Source organism: Sorex araneus, chromosome 1 (genome assembly GCF_027595985.1).
Source record: "Sorex araneus isolate mSorAra2 chromosome 1, mSorAra2.pri, whole genome shotgun sequence".
Lineage (NCBI taxonomy): Eukaryota > Metazoa > Chordata > Mammalia > Eulipotyphla > Soricidae > Sorex > Sorex araneus.
Window position 1 is genome coordinate 241,227,165 of NC_073302.1, and position 20,249 is coordinate 241,247,413.

General features: G+C 44.6%; 1 protein-coding gene across 1 annotated transcript in view; it reads left to right on the plus strand.

The window, feature by feature from the left end:
• Positions 1 to 16,131, plus strand: part of FLT3 (fms related receptor tyrosine kinase 3) — a 107,007-nt gene extending 90,876 nt beyond the window's left edge. The window contains exons 20-24 of the mRNA XM_012931837.2: positions 414 to 536; positions 2,682 to 2,793; positions 3,619 to 3,718; positions 9,220 to 9,325; positions 15,526 to 16,131. Coding sequence (XP_012787291.2) covers positions 414 to 536; positions 2,682 to 2,793; positions 3,619 to 3,718; positions 9,220 to 9,325; positions 15,526 to 15,648 — 564 coding nt within the window. The 3' untranslated portion in view covers positions 15,649 to 16,131. The remainder of the gene's footprint in view (positions 1 to 413; positions 537 to 2,681; positions 2,794 to 3,618; positions 3,719 to 9,219; positions 9,326 to 15,525) is intronic.
• The last annotated feature ends 4,118 nt before the right edge of the window (positions 16,132 to 20,249 follow it).

The window sequence follows — 20,249 nt, forward strand, 5'->3', positions numbered from 1 at the left end:
AAGCTATTCTCAAGCTATTTTATGTATTCATTTTTCTTACTGTTCATGACCTTCCCTGTTTCCCAAACTTTTTCCCCCTCTTTTTTCCTTTGAGTCTCCCATTTTCTCTCAACACATCCTCCTCCCTTTACCTCCATTCTTCTCCCTGAATGTTGAAAGACTAATTCCAACCATATGTTTTGGTTGGAAACCATAAAAACTTACTATCCTGGACAGCAGGTAGGCACTTTCCTATAATAATGGAATATTCCACAGCCAGACTAGTTGAAGAAGCCAGCTGCCACAGCTACTCAGTTTGTTCATTCATTTCTGTCTCCTAGAACTCTTACTGACTTGAAACTAGTCAAAAGAAAGACTGTACTTTATGATCAGATGCATTGTCATGACTAATGGTCCAATTTTCTTTTGTGTAGTGTGTGCACCGGGACCTGGCGGCCAGGAATGTCCTCGTGACCCACGGCAAAGTGGCCAAGATCTGTGATTTTGGCTTGGCTCGAGATATTATGAGCGATTCCAACTACGTCATCAGGGGAAATGTGAGGCTGCCTTTCCTTAGACATTTTTTTACATGGGGCTTTGTTTTGCTGTTGTTGAGGTTCAACATCTGTATATCTAAGGGGTGCATAACTGTTTGATTGATGGGGGTGTCAAAAGACTTCCTGATGGCAGTTTGCTTTCTTTTTCTTTTCTTTTCTTTTCTTTTTGCCACACTTAGCAGTGCTCAGGGCTTCCTCTTGGTTCTGTGCTCAGGGATCACTCCTGGCAGTGCTCAGGGAACCATATGGGGTGCCAGGGATTGACCCTGGGGTGGCTGCGTGCAAGGCAAGTACTCAATTTGATGTACAGCCCTGCAGTTTGCATTTTTGGGCTGAAAAGGGCTTTCTGCAGCTTCAAGGATAGTCATTCTATAATAAAAGTTGACCCAAATATTTTCCTTCTTCCTGGGGCTAGTTAGAATAAACCAATTCAGCACTTTACTGGGCACACAGTTAAAAAAATTTACTTGACTTGCATTTATCTTAATTCCCTTTGCTATAAAGTGATTCTTGAGGTATGTTTCCAGTTGTGCAAACAGGTTCTAGTTAAGCATTGTTAAAAAAATATCATGTGTAGTTAAATATGAAATAGATATTTTTAAAAGGCAGGCTGTTTTGATTAAATATTGGTTAACAATCTGTGTTGCCTAACAAACTTTTCCTTATCTAACAAGGAACAATTTTTAAGAAAGGATGGAGTCTACTTGTGTCTTCTATACTTGAGTACTTGAATCTCCTTGTATGTGAACAAGGATGGCATTAACCATTCCATTGGCATGTATTCCCTTTTCATTCTGGGCTCTGCATTTGGGGTTTTCTGGGGTTTCTTGTACTCCCTTGTGAAATAATAACAGTAATGCTGACCAGCCCTGCCCAAGTGTGAAGTGCTGTTCTTTGCACAAAGTACTTTGCACATAGTAATTTAGTCCTCAGAGTACCCCCTCACGGGGGAGAGGAAGTAGTAGCAAAGAACTGTGACTTGCTGGTGTTTCCAAGGATATGGACCAGCACCCACATCCTCGTGTACGCAAACAACTCAAGTGTTTCCCAGGAGGTGAGTATACTCACCTCAGAGTTGTTGTGGGAAGAAGCCAATAAAACCTACTTGAAAGCATCTGTCCGGGTAAACACCTGATAAACACCCAATAAATAAAATTAAAGTGTATTCCCACTGGGATCAAATAGCCCTCTTAGCTGATGTCATAGCTGTGCTCCTGCCCTTCTGGCTGATGAAGCTCATGCAGTTTCTCTCCCTCCCCTCCTGACAGTCTCCAATGTTGGAAGGTGAACTCCATTTGAAACCATGATTAATTGCCTTAATGAGCCAAATGAACCAGACGAGCCTGCTCGATTCTATCTCTTTATCAGTGAGAATTTTTTTCAATTTCCGTCCTGAACTTTGATTTGACTTGGCAAAATCAGATCTGTGAAGGGTTCTTCCACCCTGTACCAGAAACTCCCACAAAAACACTCTGACAGTAACCCACTCATTCTCTGGGTATTGATTCTAGTCTAAGGTTCTGGAAATTATTAGAGTCCCAGAAGCCAGCCTGAAATCATTTCTGAAAGTGATGACAAGTGGACACCTCATCACATTCTTTTGGCTGGCATTTCTACCAAAGTTCTTCCAAGAAGTGCTTTTACTAAATGTTCTCCAAATCCACTAATATCTATTGACCTTTTGGCCACTAAGTGGCTTCTCCTTTACGAAAAGTGTTGGAACTCACAAAGCACTGGTTTCTCTTTAAGATGATGGGCTTCTTGTTTTGTGTTGTTTTTGAGAGTATGCTATTAGATAGGAGGTGGCTCAAAGGCTTGGAGTGTATAGTTTCCATGCAGAAGACCTGGGTTCGATCCCTGACACCTCAATGCTGGGTGTGGCCATACACACTAAAACTAAATTTATTTCACAGACTACTATACTAGAAAGCTAACTTGAAAGTGACATACTTGAGGAACATGGTTTTCTTAAGTAGACTTGGATCAAAAATTTATCATCTAGCTAGAGAGATGAAAAGTAATGTTGTTGTATAGAAAAAGTCACCATTTGGAAAATCAAAAATTTATCATCTAGCTAGAGAGATGAAAAGTAATGATGATATATAGAAAAAGTCACCATTTGGAAAATGTCTCCTGACTTTACAGGCCCGCCTGCCTGTGAAATGGATGGCTCCTGAAAGCTTATTTGAAGGGGTCTACACGATTAAGAGTGATGTCTGGTCATATGGAATATTACTCTGGGAAATATTCTCACTTGGTAAGTTTCATGTTTTGGAGAAGCTTCTGCATATTCCACCCCCTAGGTCCACCCTCAAAAAGGTTTTATCTCTGCTATTGTAGTGATACAGTGATAGAGTGATTGTAGTGCTATGTCAGAGTTTTGGGGTTAGTTTTTTTTTTGAGTTTTGAGTCACACCTGGCTCTGTGCTCAGGGATCACTCCTGGTGTGGTTTGGGGACTGTATGTGATGTCTGAGGTTCCTTTAACCCCTGTATTATCTAACTGTCAAGTCCCCACTGGGATTTTTTTAAGTCAAAGGTTTCTATTGAAGTAACATTACAACATAAATTTCAGGTGTGCACCATTATAAATGAGTATCTGTTTACACTAAAGTTCACAGATAAAAATCCGACTTAATTCTTCACTGAACAATTGAGCCCTTTCATTTGATTTGCCCACCGCTCTCCCCTAATCCCTTCTGGTAACCACTGATTGATCTTGCAGTTTAAAAGTAAATGTTTGACATTTTTAGCTCACTCATTTGTTTGGTTTCTGTGTATGCTTTTATGAGTAAGATCTTGCTTATTTTTTCTCCATCTGGCTGGCTTCACTGGATATAATGTGCTTCAGGTCTAGCCATGTTGTTGACAGTGACCATTTTATGTTTTATTTGCAAATGTCTTTGGGTCTATCATCCTCTCCCCACCAGCCTCACCCTCAACCCCCTGACCCTTATTTGCTTGTCTCAGTGGTCTATGGGTCAGAGCAGTCTGTGGGTCTATGTGGGATCCTGGTGTTTGTCAGTTGAGTGACTAATTAAACCAACAATAAATAAACAGTGATACTTTAATGTTTTTCCCAGGTGTCAATCCCTACCCTGGTATTCCAGTTGATGCAAACTTCTATAAGCTTATTCAGAGTGGATTTAAGATGGATCAGCCCTTTTATGCTACGGAAGAAATGTAAGTGTGAAGTATAGTGTTTGTAAATCAGCCACAATCAGAAACGTGCGTTTGTCCAGCTTCACACACTGTGGGAATGGTCAATAGTTTTTCCTGTGAAGTTCATGTGATTCCTCTTCAAAAATTAGAGAAAGTGAGGGGCTGGAGTGATGATACAGCAGTTAAGGTGTTTTCCTTCCATGCATCCCACCTGGGTTCAATCTCTGGCACCCCATATGATTCCCTGAGCCTGCCAGGAGTGACTCCTGAGCAGAGCCAGGAGTAACCCCTGAGCACTGCTGAATGAGGCCTCAAAACAAAAAAACAAAAAACAAAAAATTCAGAAAGTGAATGACCTTTCTTTTTTTGTGCCGGGAATTTCCGAGCAACACTGGACCTTTCCCTGCTCTAAGTGACTCATTTCTGGGCTTTAGTTCACTTGCTCTTGACATCCTTTTTCTCAGGGTGAGACCACACTCAGTGATGTTCAGGGTTACTCCTGACTCTGCACTCAAGAATTACTCCTGGTGGTGCTCAGGGAACCATATGGGATGCCTGGGATTGGACCCAGGTCAGCTGTGGACAAGGCAAACACCTAACCTGCTGAACTAATTCTCCAGCCCAAACTCTTGACATCCTCAAGGGTAATGAAATGTCATCTCCTGACTTCTGGTCCACAAGACATTTCTGCAAATCCATTTCTCTTCTCCTTTTCTTCTTCTCCCTCCTCATTCTCATCTTCTTCTTCCTCTTCTTCCTTCTTCCTTCTTCTTCCCCCTCTCCTCCTACTCCCCCTCCCCTTTATCTCCCCTTCCCCTTCTTTTTCCTCTTCCTTTTCTCCCCTCCTCCTCCCCTTCTTTTTCCTCCTCTTCTCTTTCTCCTCCATCTTCCTCCTCTGCTCCTCCTTCTCCTCTATTTCTCATATTTTCTCACAATTCTAGAAGTAAGTAGTCTGAGACGGTAGCAAGCATACCTTGTTCCATAGAGACTTGGATGAAAATGCATTCTTGCCTCTCTCCTACTCCTGGTGGTGGCCTTTGAGCCTTGCCATTCCATGACATTCAGCTACGTCACCCTATCTCTGCCTCTCTCATCACATGGTATTACTCCCTCCAAAATTACTCTTTTTTTTTTTTTGCTCTTTGGATCACACCCAGCAATACACAGGGGTTACTCCTGGCCCTGCACTCAGGAATTACTCCTGACAGTGCTCAGGGGACCATATGGGATGCTGGAAATAGAATCCAGGTGCAAGGCAAATGCCCTACCCACTGTGCTATCACCCCAGCCCCAAATTATCCTTCCTTATAGGCATGTTGGATTAGAGCTCAACCTAATGACCTCATCTTGATCTTATTCCATCTCCCAAGATGTTCTAAGTAACACCAAATTCACCAATTACTGAGAGTTACTTCAGTGTGTCATTTGGCAGGAGGCGAGGGAAGCACACAATGCAACCCATAATGAAGAATTTAAGGAAGCTCTAAGAGATCAATTTTGGACTACTGGCAGGCTAGTAAGTCCACAACAAAACCTCAGAAGAATATGGGTTTTCAATAAGAGAAATATTGGGAAATATGAGGGAAAAAAGCTGAGTAAGAATGGACAGAATCTTGGAAAAAAATTAGGGGCAGATATAATAAACGATGGAGAATGGAATTTCAAAATAGAGAATGATCAGTTGTGCCACTGATCATTCTCCATTCTCAAAATGATCATTTGTTCTGCCAGAAAAGGTTGTCTTTTTTATCTTTACTGAGGCACCGCTGGGTTACAGCAGTGATCTTCAGCCTTTCAAAATCTGAGCCCAGGACTAGCAGTTAAAAAACACTTTGGTAGGGGGCTGGAGCGATAGCACAGTGGGTAGGGCGTTTGCCTTGCACTCGGCCAACCCGGGTTCAAATCCCAGCATCCCATATGGTCCCCTGAGCACCGTCAGGAGTAATTCCTGAATGCAGAGCCAGGAATAACCCCTGTGCATCGCCAGGTGTGACCCAAAAAGCTAAAAAAAAAAAAAAACCACTTTGGTAGATCAGTAGTTTGCAGCCTTTTAGCTTGAAAACACCAGCAGTCCACAGACTGATTGTTGAAAACTATTCGAAACTCTTTGATGTGACTGTGTATGTTTTAGGGTTACATTCAAGGCCCTTCGTGTTTATGTTATCACAACGCCACCAAAATGTCAATAGGCCCCACCACCACCCCCCACTCCTCTTGGACCCCCCCTCTTCTCTCATCACCCTTTGGTACCCTCAGTTCTGTGGTCAGAGTTTAAGGATTTGTTTTCATTAATTTTTGTCTGCTCCCTTGCTGAATGACCATATGTGTGATCATTCAGAATGTGTCTATCTTCTTCTAACTTATTTTTCTTAGTTTACCTCTCTCCAGTTCCATCCATGATGTATGCAGCTAACAGCATAATGTTCTGTTTTTTGCAGAGCTGAATGGTCATCTAATACAGTCTATATATGTACCACAACTCTGATTTATCCTGCTTTTGGACTCTCAGGTTGTTTTTAGATCTTGGCTACTGTAGATGGCAGTTCAGTGAACTTAGCTGTGCATGTATCTTTTCAAACTAGTTTTTAACTATTCTTGGGATAGAAATCTAGGAGTCAAATGCTGACTCATCTGGAAGTTCTGTTCTTATTTTTTTTTGAAGCATCTACAAACTGGTTTCATAGAAACTGAACCAGTTTGTATTCCCATTGACAGAATCTGAGGGTTCCTTTTTCTCCACATTTCCTCCTTCCAGCAACTTATTTCTATCCTTTTCTTCTTCTTTTTTTGCTTTCTGGGTCACACTGGCAATGCACAGGGGTTACTCCTGGCTCTTCACTCAGGAATTACTCCTGGCGGTGCTTGGGGTATCATGTGGGATGCTGGGAATCAAACCCGGGCCTGCCAAGTGCAAGGCAAATGCCCTACCGCCGTGCTATCACTCCAGCTCCTCTTTTTCTTTTTTATATATAATTAATTTTTTAAAAAAAACACATCTTAGAAAATGTGGTTTTAATAGTGTTAACATTTATAGTATTGCGGTACAAAATTACTACATCTACCATCTGGTCTTTTCAAAGTAGGTCATTTTCACAGGTGTGATATTTTTATTTGAATTTGCATTTCCCTGAATCAATGAGAATCAATATTCTTTTTTATGTGCCTGTTGGTTAGCTGACTATCTTCTTTGGAAAGGAATTCAGCTTTTTCCCCCAAGTTTGGATGGGTTATTTACTTGTTGAGTTTTGAGAGTTCCCTGTATATCCACAACCCTTGTTCAAAGTATACTGTGCTAGTATTTTCTCTATTCAGTGGAATACCTTGTTTTATTGCTAGTATCTTTCACTGTGCACAAGCTTTTTTATTTTTGATGCAATTTCATTTGTTCATTTTTGCTTTTGTTTCCCTAGCCAGAGGTGCTCAACTTCTAAAGACACCACTGATACAATATCAGAAAATGTATTTCCTGTTCTTTCTTCCATGTATCTTATGGTTCTGGCTCTCACATCCAAGTCCTTGATCCCTTTTGAGTTAACTTCTGTGCATGGGTGAGATAGTAGTTCAGTTTCATTCTATTGCATTCCACTCTTCAGTTTTCCTGGCATCATTTGTTGAAGAAAATTTCTTCTCTCCTTTTTATTCTTGGTCTCTTCCATCATTGTAAATTAAGCAAAGTAAACATTAAATATTTCATTGACTTTGTAACTTATTTCCATGTTAGGATTTAATTCTGGGTACTCAATTATATTCCATTAGTCTGTACATATACTTTGAAGACAAGGAAGTCTTAGGTAAGGCAACAGTTATGTTCCAAACATGTAATAGATCATAAATAATATGTGCTCTAATTTTAATTTTTTTGTTTTGTTTCAATCCTGCTGGGGCTACATGCAGGTAGTTTTCAGTATTTACTTCCTGGCTCTGTGCTCAGGGATCACTTCTGCAGGACTTGGGATACAGGATTCCGGAGATTAAGCTAGGGTCGGCCACATGCAAGACAAACACCCAACTGAATGCGCTATCTCTCTGGCCCCAATCATTTTTTCCTCTTTGGTTTTTGTGTCAAACCCAAGTCTTGTTCCTGGCTGTGCACTCAGGGATCTGTCCTGGTGGGCTCAGGGAACCAACAATATGGGGTGTCAGGGAGTGAACCCTGGTTGACCGCTTGCAAGGCAAGCACCCTACACACTGTACTATGGTACATACAGCCTGGAGTCACATGTAGATATAGTCCTACATTCATCTGAGTAAATATCTTATCTACCATCCTCATGCTTGTTCCTTGACTGTTGCATGTAGAGAAGCCAACTATGTTTGTGTGTGGCTGTGAATGTGTGATTGCTGTGTAATGATTCAGCAACAGCCTGGCCATGTCTGGACATGGTCAGATTGGACCCTGTCTCTGCCTGCTCCATGGCCTCACCTGCACCCAAGCAGGTTGACTGCTCATAGCAGAGTAATTATATTCATAGGGTGAGTTGGTCCTGTAATTATCATCCAGGTTACTAACAAGTCTTACGATTACAGTTACAACCTAGAAATTTCTGGATTTTGATCTTTTAACGAGTGATCCTTGGAAGGCCAAAGTCATTATGTATTAAGAACAAAGGTGATTCGGTAAACCCTCCTACCACTTCTGCCACCTGAAACTAAATCTGCTGGGCTTTTTCTTTTCATCTTAAATTATTAATAGAGAAGGCTTTGCAATTCATTGTGTAGCTTCCATTTGCATTGAGGTGATAAGAGTATGGAAGAATGGAAGCGGAGGGGCAGGGGTGGGGGTGGCACAAAGACGCTGCTGGCCTGCTCAAGGCTCAAGTTGCACCTCAAAAGTATGCTGGTCTGTGATCTTCATGAGTTGGAGATTTCCCGCTTTGAGAAGCTACCATAGAAATGGGAGTTTGTAAACCCAGAAGAAGCAGAATTATTCTTACATGGAGACAGTTTCTCCAGGCACTAAGGGAAATACTGTTCACCTTTATGCTAAACATGATTTTTACTCAGATTTTTTATATACCTTTACATTTATATTTACATTATATTTATATGTATTGTGGAGGTAATTTGAGACTTCTAAGCAAAGTAAACATTAAATATTGCATTGACTTTGTAACTTATTTCCAAGAACTCAGAATCATTTTAGAAATCTATTGGGAAAGTATGATTAGGAGACCAAGTTTTAATTGGCTTGATAAGAAAGGCTTTAGTTCTTCTTGTCATAGTAAGCAAACTGAAAACAGAATTTCCTACTTCTCTTCAAGTACTAGGAGTAGAAAATAAAATGCCAAAATCTTATCAATTAATCCAGAAACTTGGTCGAACCCATTAGGAGGGCCAGTTTCTCACTGTATCCTCCATAGGAAAGAGCTGATTTGTCCTTTCTGATCAAATTCTAGAAGGAACACAAAACAAATGTTCTAAGTTTCTCTCCCAACAAGTAATGATGCTGTATTTGGTGGAAAGTTGTCTTTTTTGCTACATGTGGATTTCCTCACCTTGATTCTTGATCTCTTGCTTTATAGATACTTTGTGATGCAATCCTGCTGGGCTTTTGACTCAAGAAAGCGACCTTCCTTCCCTCATCTAACTTCATTTTTAGGATGTCAGTTGGCAGATGCAGAAGAAGCGGTATGTATTAGCACTTAGATTAAGAAACACTGTTATGAAGGAAAGCAAACATTCAGAATACTTAAGGTCTGGGGCTGGAGCCAGTGAGCAGGGCGTTTGCTTTGCACGCAGCTGACCAAGGATGATTCCCAGCATCCCATATGGTCCCCTGTGCACCACCAGGAGTAATTCCTAAGTACATGAGCCAGGAGTAACCCCTGTGCATCGCCGGGTGTGACCCAAAGAGAAAAAAAAAAAGAAGAAACAGTACTTAAGGTCTGCTTCCTAAGAGTCAAACATACCACTTTCTTCCTGACCATAGTTTGTCTTAGCTGTTTTTTTGTTGTTGTTGTTTTGATTTTTGGGTCACACCCAGCGACGCTCAGGGGTTACTCCTGGCTCTGCACTCAGGAATTACTCCTGGCGATGCTGGGGGACCATATGGGATGCTGGAGATTGAACCCGGGTTGGCTGCGTGCAAAGCAAATGCTGTACCTGCTGTATTATTGCTTCAGGTTTAAGTCTCATTCATACAATGATCAAGCCCTCATCCCTTCACCAGTGCACATGTTCCACCAACAACAACCCCAGTATACCTCCCATACCACCCCCTCCACCTGTGTGGCTAATGATCATCACTTTACTCTCTACATACTTTGATTACATTCAATATTTCAACAGAAAACTCACTATTATTATTTGGAATTTTCCCCCAACAATCAAACCTGCTGAAAAGGCATCATTTGAATATTTGTTTTCCATTGCTGAGAATGAAGAGTATATGAGGTCGCACGGCTGCTGTCATGGCCACACAGTTTTGGATTTCTGGTATTTTTTTTATTTTCATTTATTTTTGTTTGTTTTTTGGGTCACACCTGGAGATGCACAAGGGTTACTCCTGGCTCTGCACTCAGGAATCACCCCTGGTGGTGCTCAGGGGAACATATGGGATGCTGGGAATTAAACCCAGGTCGGCCGCGTGCAAGGCAAATGCCCTACCCACTGTGCTATCGCTCCAGCCCTGATTTCTGGTATTTTAGTAATTAAGTCCAGAGAAATTTCTGCCAGAAGTTGCATCACTGCAAGTTCGTACTTCCGGTTAGTGGGCTCTATAAGATGGCAGTCGCCACTCGGCCACTGCCACCGCTGCTGCCGCTGTGAAAAGGAAAGGCCAAGAGAGAAAAACCTTTCCCCTCTTGGGGTGGCATGGGGTCACACTCAGCTCACAGTCTAGAGGCATTTATGTAAGAAGCTGCTGGGTGCCGAAAGTAGTTAGTAGGCCTCCGGGATCATGGTGTTTTAGGAGCAGAGGAGCCGTTCGTGTGTGGCTGCTCCGGGTTTCGTCTGGGCAGAGAACGAGTACTCTTCTACCTTCTAATAACTCTTTCTGCAGTAGCAAGTCACTTAACTTCTCCAAGGCTGTTTCTCATATTCCTGTAAAATGCGCTACTGAGCCATCCACATGACCTGGTGTAGTGTGTCTACAGGAATAATATCCCTGTTCAAATCTTCTTTTTTTTTTTCTTTTGGCTTTTTGGGTTACACCTACACCTGGCAATGCTTGTGGGTTACTTATGACTCTGCACTCAGGAATTACTCCTGGTATTGCTTGGGGGACCATATGGAATGCTGGGGATCAAACCTGAGTTGACTGCCTGCAAGGCAAATACCCTACCTGCTGTACTATCGCTCCGGCCCCCCTGTTCAAATCTTGACTCCCTCATTTCTTTCTCTAATTGGGTAGGAGTACACCTGGGATGCCACAAGAGCCATACTGTGCTGGCTATCAAACCTGATATTCCCAAGGCAAAGGAACACCCCAGCCCTTTGGGCCACCTTTGGCCTTTCATCATTGATTTCTCATATGGCTTGATGAAGTCATTCAATCTTGAGAGAGGAAGACTTCACTTTCTTGGTCTGAAATATGGAATCAACAAATATCCTTTTTTCCCCTTTTTGTTTGTTTCTGAGTCATATCCAGTGGTACTCAGAACTTTCTCCTAGATCTGAGCTCGAGGGTCACTCCTGGTGGGTTCAGGAGACCATATGGGTGTGCTGAGGATTGAACCCAGGTCAGCCGCATGCAGAGCAAGCACCTTACCTGCTGAGCTATCTCTCTGTGCCTCTCAGCAAACACACTTTTTTGGAGGGGAGGGGAGATTCTGGGCCACAACCAACAATGTTCAGGGGCTAGTCCTGGCTTTGCACTTAGGAATCAGTCCTGGCAGTCCAAACTTAGGTATGGCCCTTGCCTTGCATGCAACTGACTCAGGCTCAGTCCCCGGTATCTCATATGGTCCCTTTAGTATCATAAGGAATAATTCCTGAGTTTGGAGCCAGAAATAGCCCCTGAGCATCTCCAGATGTTGTCCAAGCCCCCCTGCCCCCTGCATTATAGGAAACCGTCCAAGGAACTTATAGGCTCTTGCACCTTTGAACCATCAGATAAATTGAATGAAGTGCTGGAGAGGAAAAGAATGAGCTGTTTGAGGGGAAAGAATGGAATAATTTTAGGGGCTGGAGCAATAGCACAGAGGGTAGGGTGTTTGCCTTGCACACGGCCGACCCGGGTTCAATTCCCAGCACCCCATATGGTCCCCCAAGCACTGCCAGGAGTAATTCCTGAGTGCAGAGCCAGGAGTAACCCCTGAGCACCGCTGGGTGTGACCCAAAAAGAAAAAAAATGTAGAATTGCAAATGGAAAAAGTATGCTTTAGTATTTGTCTTAAAGACCCAGATCAGAGGCCAGAGTGGTAGTACAGCATGTAGGGCATTGGCCTTGCACACAGTCCAGCTGGCTCGATACCCGGCATCCCAGAAGGTTCCCTGAGCTCACCAGGAGTGATTCCTGGGTGCAGAGCCAGGAATAAGCCAGTAACCCTCTCACGGAAGGAGAAGGAGAAGGGCACTCTGGTGCCAAACAGAGTGCAACAGGCTGAGCACATGCCCTGCATGCAGGGCACCTGACTCACTCACTCACTGAGGGGGGACCTGTAAGCACCAAGCAGGGAGTAGCTCTTGAGCACCACCTTCTGTAAGCTCTCTTCCCCCCAAAATAAAGAGGAACGAGAGAGACGGTAAGTTGGTAAGTTACTTGCCTTACACGCAGTCAACCCAGATTTCCCAAGCCCCTCCAGGAGTGATCCCTAAGCACAGAGCCAAGGGTAAGCCCTGAGCACCTCCAGGGGTGAGCCCTGAGCACAGAGCCAATAGTCAGCCCTGAGCACAGCCAGTTGTGACCGCAAACTGAAGAAACAAACAAGCAAAATGAGCCAAGGCCAGCATTGCTCTTCAAGGCAGGAGATCTCTGTGGACAGACACAGTGGAAAATCCCTGAGACAATGTAACAGTTAAGTTGGGAGCAAAGAGGGAAAACCCATAAGGAAGGACCCTTGCAAAAGCAAAATCAGAGAAGAGCTTTCTATAGAGGGAAGAAGAGGCCTGCTGGGTTCTTCTGAAGTCCTGCCATGAGGGCAGTTACAGGGTTATAAGAAAGTCGGGTCAGGGTGGATGTTCAAGAGGCAAGTCTGACCCTAGTAAAACAGAAAGATAAAACCGAACCTACAAGTACTGCCTTGTATGCAGCAGACCCTGGTTCAATGCCAGGCATCCTGCAGGCTCCTCTGAGCACTGCCAGGAGTAATTCCTGAGTGCAGAACCAGCAGTAACCTCTGGTTGCTGTATGTGACATAAAAACAAACAAGTAAAAGGTGAAAGATTTATACAATCTGAAGAGAAACCAGAGCATAGTAGAAATGACATCTGTACCTATATGTTCATTGCAGCACTGTTCACAATAGCCAAAATCTGGAAACAACCCAGTTATCTGCCCTAGAACAGATAACTGGTTAAAGAAACTTTGGTACATCTACACAATGGAATACTATGCAGCTGTTAAGAGAGATGAAGTCATGAAATTTGCTTATAAATGGATAGACATGGAGAGTATCATGCTAAGTGAAATGAGTCAGAAAGAGAGGAACATACAAAGAAGTACTGCACTCATTTGTGGAGTATAGAATAACATCACAGGAGGCTGACACCGAAGGACAGTAGATACAAGGGCCAGGAGGATTTCCCCATAGCTGGAAGCCTGCTTCATGAGCGGAGGAGAGAAGGCAGATGTAATAGAGAAGGGATCACTGAGAAAATGATGGCTGGAGGAATCAGTCGGGATGGGAGATGTGTGCCGAAAGTAGATAATGGGCCAAACATGATAACCAAGTCATAATGCCCAAAAGTAGAGAGAGAGTATGGGGAATATTGTCTGCCATGGAGGCAGGGGGAGGGTGGGAAAGGGGGGTATACTGGGGATATTGGTGATGGGGAATGTGCACTGGTGGAGGGATCGGTGTTTGATCATTGTGTGATTGTAACCCAAACATGAAAGCTTGTAACTATCTCACGGTGATTCAATAAAAATTTTTTTAAAAAGTAAATCTATGAGCTTGGGTTCAGTACAGAAAGCGAAGGAACCATGATCAGTCCATCAAAATGGAAAGAGAGAAACAGTTTTCATGGAATTACAAAAAGAAAAAAGTTGGGGGGGGGGCTGGAGTGATAGCGCAACAGGTAGGGCGTTTGCCTTGCACATGACCGACCCGGGTTCAAACCCCAGTATCCCATATGGTCCCCTGAGCACCACCAGGAGTAATTCCTGAGTGTAGAACCAGGAGTAACCCCTGTGCATTGCCGGGTGTGACCCAAAAAGAAAAAAAAAGGTGGGGGGAATGACAAGAAATAAAACTATTTAAGAAAGAGAACTTCAGGGGCTGGAGTGATAGCACAGCGGGTAGGGCGTTTGCCTTGCACGCGGCCGACCCGGGTTCGAATCCCAGCATCCCATATGGTCCCCTAAGCACCACCAGGAGTAATTCCTGAGTGTAGAACCAGGAGTAACCCCTGTGCATTGCCGGGTGTGACCCAAAAAGAAAAAAAAAAGAAAGAAAGAGAACTTCAAAATAAAGTTGGTCATCGTTCAGGCCACAGTCACATGCTTTAAAGCAGGGAAATGAGAATTCACCCAGAAAAAAATTTTAAAAGCCCCCAAATCCATAGAGCAGAAATGAAATGGCCTTATCGCAGTCACAGCTCTCTGAGCCCTTTGAGAGAGGACTCAAACAAGTGCATGCTGCAGGCTTTGCATGTGGCAGGCCAAGTCCCATCCATGGCACAGCAAGGTACCCTGAGAACCACAGGGAGCAACCCTCAAGCACTGAGAGAGGAATAGAACCAACAGAAATCACCTAAAGAAATAGCAGTATTGGGGCTGGAGCAATAGTACAGCAGTGGGGAGGGCACTTGCCTTGCCTGCAGCCAACCGGGGTTCTAGCCACAGCATCTCATATAGTCCCCTGAGCACTGCCAGGAGTGATTCCTGAGCCAAGGTTTACTTGAAAAAGGAACCAAGAGAGCCTGATGGGCTGAGTGCAGGCTTGGCATGCAGGAGGCCCAGGTTTGATGGCCGGTACCATCTGGTCCCCAAGCACTCCAGAGAGACTCCCACAGGTACCAAGCTTGGAGTCACCTTGAAACACCTATGAGTATGGACCTCAACAAACAAAAGGCAGAAAATAAAATATAGTGTTCAAATTCATCTAGAAGAACCAAAATTGTTTTGCCAGTTAATATATAGACTAAAGGACTGGGGATATAGCTCAGTGATAGAGCACTTGCCTTGCATGTATGAGGCCCTGAGTTCAATCCCTAGCAGCACCTGCCCCCTGCTTACCCCCCTTTAAACTGACGCATTGTTAAAATAGATGATAATAGGACTGCAGCAGTAGTATAGCAGGGATGGCCCTCGCTTTGCATGTAGCAATGTTCAATCCACAGCACCCCATATGGTCCCCAAACCCTCCCATGAGTGATCCCTGAGTGCAGAGCTAGGACTAAGCTCTGAGAACTGCCAGATGTGACCCCAAAATTCCGCTCCCTCCAAATGTTGATTGTCAGTGGGTAGTGCAGTGATAGTGCAGTGGGTAGGCTATTTGCCTTGCACACAGCTGACCTGAGTTCAATCACTGGCATCCTATCTGGTCCCCTGAGCCTACCTTGAGGGCAGAGAGCCAAGAGTAAACCTTGAGAACCCCTGGGTGTGGCCCCCAAATGAAAAATAAATGATTTAATTAAATAAAATAAAAATTTAAAAATAGGTGATAATGTGCTATACAGACACACAGCAGGCCATTCTTCATAAGATGTGTTTCTTCCCCATCTAGATGTACGAGAGCATGGACGGGCATATTTCGGAGCGTTCCTCTGTCTACCAAAACAGGAGGCCGTTCAGCAGAGAGGTGAACTCAGGACTACCCTCTCCCCAGGCCCACACTGAAGATTCATAGAGAAACAACATAGTCTTAAGGGCTTCATCTTCTTTGTCCACCCTCCCCAGAGCCCCTAAACCAGCTGTAGATTACCAAAACAAGATTGATTTCATCAAAGAAATATATATATGTGTGTATACATATACATATATATATTCTCAACTGCTGCTTTGCTGGACTCTTCTCTAGAAGCTCTCCATATTTACTCTTGTTTTCAAAGGAATTTTTGTAAAAATCAAATCATCCTTTGCATAAAGCAGGAAGAGTTGATAATGAACTTTCCCTGGAGCACCTGCCAACTCCAAAGGCTTTCTCAGGCAGGCTTGAGTGGGAATTATGTCTGAACGTCTCGTATATTCTTGTAAATATGTGAGAAACAAAAGCATTTTGCTAAGGAGAAGCTAATATGATTTTTTTAAATCTATGTTTTAAAATAATTGTACCTTTTTCAGCTATTTAGTGATATATTTTATGAATGGAAATAAAATTTCTACTATAGAAGTGTTTGCGCTTGAATTGCCAGCAAGGATTTACACGCCTCTGAGCAGATGCTCTGCAGCTGACCTCCACCTGGAACACTCTGCAGATTCATAAATAATTATTTAATTGGAAATAACATTGGCTTATAATATTAGAATCATCTCAGGTGTCCGTCATCGTACCTCAACATCTGTAGATTCATACATTTTGCCACAGAAGCCTATTAGCCTGCTTCACTAGACAGCTGGTATTCTGATCCTGTCTGCGCATTCTCCTAGCTGCTGACAGGGCCAGAGCCATAGGACTACGGGGAGAGTATTTGCCTTGCACACAGATGACCCAGGTTTTATCCCCGGTGCCACATGTGGTCCCCCAAACCCCACCAGGTGTGGTCCCTTATTGTCGTGACAGGGGTAAGCCCTGAGCACTGTAAGGTGTGGGGTGGGATGGGGTGTTGGCCCCCAAACCAAAAGAACCGTTTACCCTGGGCATTCCCTGAGCACTCTCTCTCTCTTTCTCTCTCTCTCTCTCTCTCCCTCTCTCTCTCTTTCTCTCTGTCTCTTTCCCCTCTCTCTCTCTCTCTATGTCTCTCTGTCCCTCTCTGTGTCTCTGTCTCTATCTCTCTGTGTCTCTGTCTCTGTCTCTCTCCCTCCCTCCCTCTCCTCCCCCCTCTCTCCCCCCTCCCACCTCCTGGTCCTATCCTCCAAGTGTGGTTTCAAAACCAAATAATAAAAGTAAAGCTTCTTAGCAAATGGTGCTATTAAACTACATATTTGGGTTTTTTTTTTTTTGGTTTGTGTCCCTGACTTAAAAATTCTAACTTCTGAGCAGTGTCGGGTGTGTTCCAACAAAAGGAAGAGGGAAAGGAAAGGAAGGGGAGATGAAGGAAAGAAGGAAGGAAGGAAGGAAGGAAGGAAGGAAGGAAGGAAGGAAGGAAGGAAGGAAGGAAGGGAGGGAGGGAGGGAGGGAGGGAGGGAGGGAGGGAGGGAGGGAGGGAGGAAGGAAGGAAGGAAGGAAGGAAGGAAGGAAGGAAGGAAGGAAGGAAGGAAGGAAGGAAGGGAGGGAGGGAGAGAGGGAGGGAGGAAGGGAGGAAGGAAGGAAGGAAGGAAGGAAGGGAGGAAGGAAGGAAGGAAGGAAGGAAGGAAGGAAGGAAGGAAGGAAGGAAGGAAGGGAGGGAGGGAGAGAGGGAGGGAGGAAGGAAGGAAGGAAGGAAGGAAGGAAGGAAGGAAGGAAGGAAGGAAGGAAGGAAGGAAGGAAGGGAGAGAGGGAGGGAGGAAGGAAGGGAGAGAGGGAGGGAGGGAGGAAGGAAGGAAGGAAGGAAGGAAGGAAGGAAGGAAGGAAGGAAGGAAGGAAGGAAGGGAGAGAGGGAGGGAGGAAGGAAGGGAGAGAGGGAGGGAGGGAGGAAGGAAGGAAGGAAGGAAGGAAGGAAGGAAGGAAGGAAGGAAGGAAGGAAGGAAGGAAGGAAGGAAGGAAGGAAGGAAGGAAGGAAGGAAGGAAGGGAGAGAGGGAGGGAGGAAGGAAGGGAGAGAGGGAGGGAGGGAGGAAGGAAGGAAGGAAGGAAGGAAGGAAGGAAGGAAGGAAGGAAGGAAGGAAGGAAGGAAGGAAGGAAGGGAGGGAGGGAGGGAGGGAGGGAGGGAGGGAGGGAGGAAGGGAGGAAATGAAGGCGAGAGGGAGGGAAGGAGGGAAGGGAAAGGAAGGAAGGGAGGGAGGGAGGGAGAGAGAAGATGGAGAGATGGAAAGAGAGGGGGGGCAGAGAGAGAGAGAGAAATTCTCAACTTGTGTAAGAACACAATGTCCAAGCTCTAGTTTTAGCAAAATCGCTGCTCTTTGGACATCCCTGATCCCCCGCGCTGGGGCCTTGTAGTTATCTGACCAGTAGGTGGCGCCCGAGGATTGCCTGCAGCACCCTGAACGGCAACCGCGGTTTCAACACCAAATCATCACAGACTATGCCCCGCCCCCAGCCCGAAAGAAAACTAGGTTATAAACCACTGAACTATCCTCTGATTGATGTTTTGTTGTTGTTGCTGTGTTTTTGTTTGGGGGCCACACCTAGTGATGCTCCGGGTGTACTCCTGGCTTTATGCTCAGTGATCACTCATGGTGAGCTACAGGGACCATATGCGATGCCAGGGATAGAACTCGGGTCTGCTGCAAGTGCCTTGCCTGCTGTACTACTGCTCCAGCTTTCCCCTGATTAATTTGGGAAGGAGGGGTGCTGCAACTACACCTAGCGGTGCTCAGGGCTTACTCCTGGATCTGTTCCCAGGGATCATTCCTGGTGGTACTCAGGGGCTGGGGTTGGGGCTGGAGCGATTGCACAGCGGGTAGGGCATATGCCTTGCACTTGGCCAACCCGGGTTCAAATCCCAGCATCCCATATGGTCCCCTGAGGACCACCAGGGGAAACTCCTGAGTGCAGAGCCAGGAGTTAACCTCTGTGCATCACTAGGTGTGACCCAAAATGTCAAAAAAAAAACAAAAACCTGATGGTACTCAGGGGGACCATATGGGGTACCAGAGATCAAACCAGGGTTGATTTGGTTGGTGAGCATCAAACAAGAAAAGGTAAACCCCAGAAAAGGTAAACCACTATTGTAACTTCCTAAATTACAATATTTTTATTTTTTAATATTTTTTATTTTCTTTTAAAAATTTTAAATAATTTTTTCTTTTAATTTATTAAACTCATCTAAATTTCTTTATTTATTTCTTTTGGGGTCACACCCAGCGGTGCACAGGGGTTAACTCCTGGCTCGGCACTCAGGATAACTCCTGGTGGTGCTTGGGAGACCAATTGGGATGCTGGGAATCGAACCCAGATCAGCTGCGTGCAAGGCAAGTTCCCTACCCGCTGTGCTATTGTTCCAGCCCCTATTTTTTAATTTTTTAATGAATTTCTCTCTCCATAAACCACCCCAGAGTTTGGGATGCTGGAGATAGCTGGAGAAATACGGTGCTTTGCTTTGCATGTGGTCAATCCAGGCTTGGTCCCTGTTTATCCTGGGTCCCAGCTCACCCCCTGAGCCTACCAGGAGTGATCCCTGAGCACGAGTCAGGAGTAAGACCTGAGCACCTCCAAGTATGGCCTCCAAAAACAAATTAGAGAAAAATATTTTGCTAATTGGGAATTTCATGACTGTGCAGACATCACAGGGATCCTCTACAAACCTAGATAATATTGCCTGCCACACACCAAGGCTCAGTGCTAAAGCACCTCCATGTACAACCACCATCATATCTGTGGTCTATGGGTGATCAAAATGTCACTGAGTAATAATTAACCTTGCATCGTCCTTAATATTTGCTTAATTTTTGTTTTTATATAGGCCACACCCAGCAGTGCCCTGGGTCACTAGGGCCTCAAGCTCTCCTCTGCACTCAGGGGTCACATTTGCTAGGCACATGCAGAACCAATGGAGCCACATCCCCAGCCGCTTCCTCTGTAGCTGAAGACCAGGCTAGTAAAGGTGGAACTTTTGGGGTGCAGAGAGCCAGAACAGTGGATAAGGCCTTGCATGCAGCAGTCCCCTAGCACCACCAAGAGTAATTCTTGAACTCAGGCCAGGAGCAATTCCTGAGCTCAGAGCCAGGAATAAGACTTTAACACAACCAGATGTGACTATGCACAAAAAAAAAAAAATTTTAATCAGTGAGCTGGAGAGGAGTACAGTGGGTAGGGTACTTGTCTTGAATGTGGTCAGCTGGGGTTCCATCCCTAGCACCCCAAATGGTCGCCCTGAGCCTCCCCAGGCGTGATCCTTGAGCACAGAGTGAAGAATAAACCCTTGAGTACTACAAAGTGTGGCCCAAAATACAAAAAAATTATGCAGTGAAACTTCTGGTATCGGATTTACCCACTTCTCAGTGCAATTCCATCAGCCTCCTTCTAAGTAATTGGGGCCTGGGTGGATCAATGTTTTCATTGTGCTCTAGGAAATCAGGGTGAGTTCTGGGCTGGGGAAGTGTCTGCAGAGTCATGACAAAATTGGTGGCTCTCAATACCGCAGGTACTCTTGTCTCCTACCTCTCATGGATGACGGGGACAAACATGCCAGGTATATTGATGCCAATGGAATTGCCTGTTTACTGACTTTGACTCAGATGCAGACCAATGTGTGACTAGCAGGACCTCTGGG